Source organism: Hylaeus volcanicus, unplaced genomic scaffold, assembly GCF_026283585.1.
Source record: "Hylaeus volcanicus isolate JK05 unplaced genomic scaffold, UHH_iyHylVolc1.0_haploid 12258___fragment_2___debris, whole genome shotgun sequence".
In the NCBI taxonomy this organism is placed as follows: domain Eukaryota; kingdom Metazoa; phylum Arthropoda; class Insecta; order Hymenoptera; family Colletidae; genus Hylaeus; species Hylaeus volcanicus.
Genome location: NW_026531631.1, coordinates 28,321 through 37,020, shown reverse-complemented (window position 1 = coordinate 37,020; position 8,700 = coordinate 28,321). Strand labels below are relative to the sequence as shown.

The following is an 8,700-nucleotide window of genomic DNA, read 5'->3' as shown; positions in this document are numbered from 1 at the left end:
AAGTAGGGAGTATTTTGACTAATTTTTCTTGAATAAGGGAACATGTTCGTTTGGGTACATTTGAATGCTGTCACGTGCTCACGTGTGTTTAAACAAAATAACCTCAAAGAGTGGCGTGTGTGCTGATAAAGGGTTTTAGGCGTTAAATATCATTTCTGTGGAATATTTGACGCTTTCTCAGGACGAATAAAGGCATAAAAATGTCCATGGAAAGCGAAAAAGTACAGGAAACGCGTGTCACGCGCTCTCGAGGAACCGATGGCCTGCGCGAAAGATATGCGCAGTGGTCGGTCGCGGAACCTATAGAGCGGCTTGACGTCAGATATAAAAGATGAGACGCGCGCCGGGATTCGCTTCCGACACTGTACCCCGCAGTCGCGAGCCAATAGCAAACGAATAGACATCCCAGGAGTCGTGGTAGCCTCTTCTTCTCTCGCTCGTCACTCGTCACATGACCCGCACTACTGTACGGTAGGCCATATTTGACAGTGGCACCTAGTTTAGCGAAGTGAGCGTAAGCGAAGATCGCTCCCTGGAATCCAAGAACCGTCGTCGCGTTTCGACAACCTGTAAATACTCGTGCACCAATCGTTTCACGTCGTGAGGTCTTAACAGAAACATAACAGTAAGCGAAATGGAGGACGGAAACCCTATTTACGGCCCCTTCTTTGGAGTTATGGGCGCCGCTTCGGCCATCATATTTTCTGGTGAGTTTCATTTGTTCGACTTTCAGAGCTGGCGCGAACGATGCCGATTTAGTCGAAACGGAATCGTGGAAAGTTTTATCGCGTTCGCGAGCGAGTCATGTGATTACGGTGACGCGCCCAACGTCGACGAAATCGGCATCGCACGCCATTTTCTCTCCTACGGATATAAAAGTATCGAAAACGGAAAAAACCATGATTACTGAGTAGGGTTCAATTAAACGAAGGTCCAAATTAGCTCGGTTACGGGATAGGACTAACTGCGAGCTTCGATTCCTTGTCGATAAGAAACTGTGAAAATGATGAACCGCAGAAGGATGATGAACGACTATGTTCGCAACCTCTATTATACCATTTATTTAGTTTGTTTTTTTTTCGTTCGTACTTTATTCGTCGTTGTCAAGTCTTGTCAGCTCGCGATATATATACAGTGCGACGATACAGGCACGTTCCGGATCAACGAGGATGCCAAGGATACGGATTCAATTTTGAAGCGCCATTTTTCTAGGCACGCAGATCTGGGATTTCGTAATGTTCCGTAAACGCGGTCCAACCTACCCGAGCTTAATTTTACATTAAGAGAGAAACGCGTTCCGGCGCGTTCGGGCTGGCCCACGGTCATTTCGTAATGCTGACCTCGTTGAGTGCTTTTCAATGAAAAACGGGTAAGGACCGTGTACGAAAGGAGTCGGTCGGTGGAAGTTTCCGTCGGATAATCGATGTATCCGCTTATCGATTTCGGGTTTAATTGATTCCCGGATTCTCGAAACCGTTGCACGGGGCGGGAGGGGGAGGGGAGGGAAAGAACCGAAACCGAGGACGCGCATACTTGAAGTTTTCGTGCGTCTCTGTCCCTATCAGGGAAATCAATACGAATCTCCCTTTTCCCGTGTGCGCCAGTCTTGAATGGACGGCGGCACACGAGGAAGATTGACCCACGAACCCAAGGCGCGAGGAGCCACGAAATGCTCAACAGCCTTTCGTTCAAATTGCGATGTCCAATCCGTTGTAAAAAAATTCCACTTCGAAACGAAATTCGCCGAGATCGACTCGCTGAAAAGCGAAAACCTACTCGAAAAGGGTTATTTTTCCAATTACAAATCGTATCGAGAATATTCCGAGTAATGCTCTTGCATCGACTTTTATTTTTATTTTGATCCGCGGTATCTACTCCCGAGAGATAACGATGGAAAAAATTCAGCAGGAATCACGCGGTGGATTAATCATCGTTTATTAACCATTCATTCAGTAATTTTAATGAAAAAATAGTTGTTGCAGATGGTATCTACTGCGATTATTTATCGTAGTATCGCCTGTAATATGTTCGCTTTAAAATATAATCGTTCTGCTGGAATGAGCATTTTCTGCACTTGACAGTTACTGTCTAGTGGCGATGTTTAACGAGGGATAAATAATCTCGTGTACTTTTCAGTGATGAAATATCCAACGAGGAAAATGTCGAAAACTTCCTAGAGAATATTGCAAAACGAAGAGATTCGTGTGAAATTCGATTAGAGTTAAATACACGTGATAATCGATTCACAGACGATTTGAAAAATCGAAAAAATCGCTGATTACCAGCAGAATCGAACAATACTCACCGTCCCGATGATTTTATTTCGAAACCTATGTAATTATTATTTGTAAATCTCTGAACGTTCCTACATGATATCCCCTTGCGTTAAACGTAATTGAATAATATTCATGGTCCATTCGTTCGAACGAAGAGACACCTCAATAACAATGATAAGAAGTAGAAACTGAGTAGCATGAAGCACGATTGTACCGTGGTTGTGCCACGCCCCCCTACTCACGGGATGGGACTTACATGATTATCATGTGACTGCCAACGTGAGAATCATGTGACTGCGATTTCCAGTCGAGGCGAAATCGTTCCACCGTATCTTTTTGCGCGAATTTACCCCTTTTACGTACAGATCGTGACATTTTTAACTGGATGTAAACGAAAATGGTTTCGCAGAGACGAATACTGAACGGCGAAATCGGGTCCGTGACCTCGTCGTTGGGATCAATATTAAAACGAAATCGATAGTCCTCCGTGGCCCGCTAATACCGTTTCAAATCAACTACCAGGGATTTGTCACGCCTGTTTTCGCTGCGAGAAAACATTTTAAATACGAAATTCCAGTTTACGTTAACCCTTTACGTGACGATTATTTTCTGCACCTAGTCCAATTACATTCGAGTAACAGCAACTCGCACAGTAATATTTTAATAAGGAGAACTCGTGGACTTGGCTCGTTTATGAAAAATTAATTAAAATAATTTGTGGAACAACGCAATGCAATTTTTGTTGATAAGTTGTTAACGAGCAAAGTAAATACACTGCCTGTTTTGCTTACAGCTCTGGGAGCAGCATATGGCACGGCAAAGTCAGGTACAGGAATTGCTGCAATGTCTGTCATGAGGCCAGAACTTATCATGAAATCTATCATTCCTGTTGTCATGGCGGGTATCATTGCCATTTACGGGCTTGTAATAGCTGTCCTCATTGCTGGTGATTTAAGCGATCATAAATCATATTCTCTTTACCAGTATGTTACAATTTTCTTAATAGATTTAACTTTAGAATTGGATTAACAAAGTCATTGATAATGTGCAGTTTTCGTTTACAGGTTCTTTGCCAGGAAATTTCAAAGAGAATAAACAACCAACACTGGTATTGCTAAGACGAATATTTTATTACCCACTGTTTACAATTAAAAAGTGTTGTAAACACTATTTTCTAAGCTGTTGAGAGATTGTTCCTCAGTCTTGTGGAAGATGATAATTATAAATAGTAGATAATTAAATATGTGCCTTGGTAATATCAATGTTGATCGCATAATCTCTTCAGCATTTCCTGACAAGAACTGAAAACAGAGAAATTGCGTTAAAATAATTCCTCTTTTAAATGTTACCTTGAAAGTAAACATACATTAATTTTGATAAGAATATATATATATATATATATTAAACACTATTTACGTAGATTGTTATAGAAAATAAGTTAATTACAAATCTTTGTAATGCTTGTCTATTTATCTTTTACCTAATTAGATTGGGGCTTGATTAGTTCTAAATTCTTTTGCTTTGCTTAACGTTAATACGTCTGTATACAATTGATAATTACCTTCTTCTCATAATTAACAAGCAATTTTTTTGGTCTTTTTACTAGGGGTTTTACTCGTCTGGGTGCTGGCTTATCCGTAGGTTTTTCTGGTCTAGCTGCTGGATTTGCCATTGGTATTGTTGGTGACGCAGGTGTAAGAGGTACCGCTCAACAACCTCGCCTGTTTGTCGGTATGATCTTGATTCTAATCTTCGCAGAAGTATTGGGTCTCTATGGTCTCATCGTTGGCATCTACTTGTACACCAAGTAAAAATATTTTAGTGGCAGGAATGCAAGACTCGTCGCCTGCAACCAACAGCGCTCCCCGACTATTATATTATTACGATTTGTTTCAACATTTTACTTAAAACATTTTTCCATGCATACTCACATCGCGTCATCTAAGCATCCTTCTGTAATACTGTATTGAAGTTGATATATTAGAGTTCAAGTATTTAAGAACTACGTATTCATTACACAAACGACACAACTATCGAGACAAAAAAAAAAATAATACCTCAAACAAGTAAAAACAAAGAGTGCTGAATGAAAACGAAAACTATTAACCGATATCAAGAAAACTAATTCAGTCTTGCAGGAAAAGGATGTGTGTGTACAGAAGATACAAAAAAAAAAGCGACAGGCGACAGGGAGTTACATTGAGGAGAAAAAAAGACCCCGTTATCCCATGCTGAACATTTCTCTTTCACTGTATAGTAATCATTTGTAGCGTAGTTTGACATTGAATTATCAACTAAGGTAATCGGCTCTACTGAGTGTATAAAGGAAACAAATGTTATTGATAAAAGAATATTTAGCACAATTATGTATTAAATGCAATTGAAGTGGCAGCGTACAGATTGCAGATGAACGTCTCTATGACGAGAGTCTATGAAAATGAAATTACGAATATCCAAATGGGGAAAAGTGAGAGAACACGCATGTTCGTTGCGTGTGGGGAAACAGCATAATATACGCGATGGTTGTACAAACTGTGAACAAAAAAAAAAGAAAATAATAAACAGATATTGTACAATCGAAACAGCAAGACACAAAGTATAGTATGTGGGATGGAGTTTTAGAGAAAAGAAAAACAAAATGAATGTGAGTAGACAATGGACAGATACATGATAGTATTAAGTCAATTCAGTGGCTGCTGGGCGTAGCAGGAAATCGCACTAACTATGAGCAACACAGTGTACGGTTCACGAATTATTCTGGGCGACCGCTAAGGCCGGCGGTGATTCCCCTCTCCGTGCCGAATATACTTACTTCGCGCCTCATTAGAAATACGTATACAAGTACACGTATGTCGATGAAGGGTCGAGTATGCGAGGCAACGAAGCTCCGTGCGTTCCAGCAGATGTATGACTACCTAAGAAAAAAGGGGGTTACGAGATAATGGTATATAAAAAAAATAATTTGTACATTCCATAATAAGTTCGTTCAGTGCAGGTGAGCGGGCGCTTGTAACGGCGCGCGAAAGATCACTTTTTGTTTTGGATAAACAGAAAATAAATTTAATTTAATGCTTTTAACGATTAAACGAACGACGGGGAACGACTGAAAAAAATGTAAAATGAATTTTAGCTTGGGGGTTCGTTGTCATGGGAGCTGATAGCGAACCCTTCGCACTTTGATTGGTCGTCGACTCTTACTCTGTTATGATATTGTCACAGTCGACGACAAAAAGGAATTCGTTGCGCCCGCTTGCCAGATTTTATTGACTGCGCAGTATTTTCTATCTAAAGGAAACAACAAAGCTCAACGTGTAGGCGCATACTTCCAGGAGAGAAAACCACGAAATCTGCGACGGTTTAGTATCAGAGGATTCTAATTGTAACTGCATAAGGGCCGATTATTTAGCTAGGAGCGAAATTGGCTTGGTTTCTCGATTTTTTCGTTAGCGCTGGATGTATTTAAAAACATACACAATGTAATTTTGTTAAATAGTCGTACCGAGAGTGCATACGGTATCAATTTGCCACTAAACGAAAGCACTCGGAAACTAAACCAACCTCGCTAATAACTCTCGACTGGGAACCCACTGAAAATAATACTTGTAAAGTTTCCTGCGGGATTCTACTTATGAGAGCACGTGCTGTTCTCTCATATTTGCGTTTCGTAATCCTGCAGGTGAGCTACCTACCCTTTAGCTTGAATATTAAGAAATTGTTGAACACACAAATAATCACGGAAGATGAAACTAATGTAATAGAGGGTTAACTAAGAATCGACGATTATGTGGTTACGTCTGACACTGAGCCACCGACTGAATGTCACGAAACCTTTAAATTCACACGGAATCAAAAAAAAAAAAAAAAGCGCGTGAGCGGGAGTACGGTTTTTCAAAAGCAACATCCGGGTATGGAAAATGAAAACACCTACGAGCAAAAATAGAAGAGAAAGTCAGTCGTTTAAGCTTTTGGTACGTTCTTTTTGTTAATTGTCGTTAGTCCCTCGCTTGAGAATGCACCTATGTATAGTCATGAGAATATCGAACCAGACAGCCGACACCAAACGATTGAATCGCTCTTTCGAATTCTTGAACAACGACACGACACGAATGAAAACAAATACATGAAACGGAACAGAAAATGGAAGAGATGTCGAGAACCTATTGAAAAAGAACTCTCGTAACTAGCGTGATCAGCCAAAACGCAAGAAAATCGAGCCGGGGAGCGGTGGTGGTGGCTTTCTACAACGAGAAAGAGAGATATCGAGCGAAAGATCTTCACTTAACCATACATGTATTTGAGAATATGCAAGCCCGCGAATATACTGGCACAGTAAATCCTCCACTTAGGCGGTTAATTCCTTTTAGAGTTTTCTGCCCAAGTCGAATATTTGTATATATATATACATATGATGTACTGCGAGAAGAAAGAAAGATCATGCTAATAAGAACCATGGTGCAACAAGTAAAGGGCATACGTACATAGTGTCGATTAATTTTTGCTTAGAAAGCTAACTGAATTGTATACCCCTAATAGAACTGATCTTTCTTAATCTCTGCAGTACGTTTGTTATATATATAATTTTAGTTGCAAAGGTAAATTAAATTTAGACAGATTCATACCACAGATCCTTTGTGAAAAGTAAATTTCATTTAATGTGTAAATACATGCAAAGTACGTAGGTCATATGCGGGAACGTAACTACGTAACTCGAGGATTTGCTGTATGCTGATTACCTTTCTTTTCCTTGTCCCCCTTGCCTACCTTCCTATCTCTAGTAACGATAATTAAACATCTGCTATCTAATCATAAATTGAGCGCGTGTAATGTATATATCACCCGCCATGCTTTACACTGTACGATTAAAAGTTTAGGCTAGATTAGGTGAGGTATTGTATACCGAAACCTTGTGTAGCTGAGAGAAAGTATTACACGACGTGCAAAAGAGAGAGAGAGAGAGAGAGAGAGAGAATTAATGCACATGGGAGTACGAGTGAGCAAGAGTGAATGAAAATCGAAAAGAGAAGAGAGTTTCGATGAGAGGAAAGAGAACCGCTGTCCACCGCCGCCGTTCCCCTCGCGCACTATCTTCCAGTGTTACTAAAAAAAATAGACTCATTGTTGAGCGCAAAAAAGTGATACTGATCAATAATAATAATGATTATTTATGTTATAATTCGTCCTCGATGTTACAGAAAAAAAACCGTGTTTAATAAAAATTTAATTTGGACAAACAGTATCAGTACTCACGTTTATCATCGAAATTTTCAACCTAGTTGTATTCACGCCACACACACACACACACACAGAGATATACACGTATTTAGCGGTAAGGGTAACCAAAACGCATGAAACTGATCCATTTTTTATCACTGCCATTCAATTTGAGGAACCTTGTGTGCTTCCTACGCGCGCCGTTGGTAGTCGAACAAATTTCACGTACAGAAATGGGCAAAGGTGAAAGCACTAATTATGAACTCGTTTTCGAAGTAGACAAATCGAGTATACGCGACTTGTTCCCAAAAAGGGATTCGAGGCTTTAAATTCAGTTGAATATTTTCAGTACAATTAAATTATATGAGAATGATTATTGTTAGAATAATTTTTATTACAAAAAAAAAAAGAAAGAAATACAGAGAAACGATTCATTCTAGCCGTTTTAAATAAAACATTATTTTCCCCTGAAATTATACAAAAACAATTACTATTAGATCAGTTGTTAATTTTATTACAGAAATTATCGAGAGAAAAATGAAAATTAGCAATGCGAAACAAACTGTTTTCTTCTTCTACTAGCAGGTACCACAGGTGGCGTATTTACTACAAATGGTTTCTTTGCTCGAGAAAACTTTAACACGCATCTGAATTTATTTTCATTAATACCTCACGTTTTAGAATTAATTTTATTTAGTTCCTTGTTTTGACCACCAAGTCTCCTTTTTGGGAGTAGGTCACATATATTTTATGTAACGATTCCAATCCTCTATGTAAGTCCTATTCGAAGTGTAATTAATAATTACTCCACGATGCAAAACTTGTAAACAATAGTATAGGAGTAAATTTTTATGTGTAACATAAATAAGCATTTGGGAGTATGTGTTTGTACTTAAAATATATATAATGTGTCAAAGTATACAAAACATAGTATAATATTTTAATATCGATGTAATAGAGAAAATATCGACGTGATAGTCACGCGTACGAAATGTACAGTTGCAGCATTTTTGAGTTTTTAGATTAGTTTGTTCCGAAGTACTCTTACCTATAGAAAATGTAATAAATATCAGAGTTGATACTGTATGTTAAAAAAAATTGTTTTCCAAGTATACAGCTTATGGATCGCTTATAGAAATTTACGAGAAAGATATATCGGTTTTATTATTTGCCTAAAAGTATTTGTGGCCTATTGTTAGCGATTATAAGGAGA

General features: G+C 38.9%; 1 protein-coding gene across 1 annotated transcript; it reads left to right on the top strand.

Annotated features, from left to right (window-relative positions):
- The first annotated feature begins 374 nt into the window (after positions 1-374).
- Positions 375-7,512, top strand: LOC128882192 (V-type proton ATPase 16 kDa proteolipid subunit c). The gene is made up of 3 exons (XM_054133782.1): positions 375-707; positions 3,070-3,259; positions 3,883-7,512. The coding sequence occupies exons 1-3, from the start codon at positions 635-637 to the stop codon at positions 4,085-4,087; spliced, it is 468 nt and encodes a 155-aa protein (XP_053989757.1). The 5' UTR covers positions 375-634; the 3' UTR covers positions 4,088-7,512.
- Positions 7,513-8,700: the final 1,188 nt, after the last annotated feature.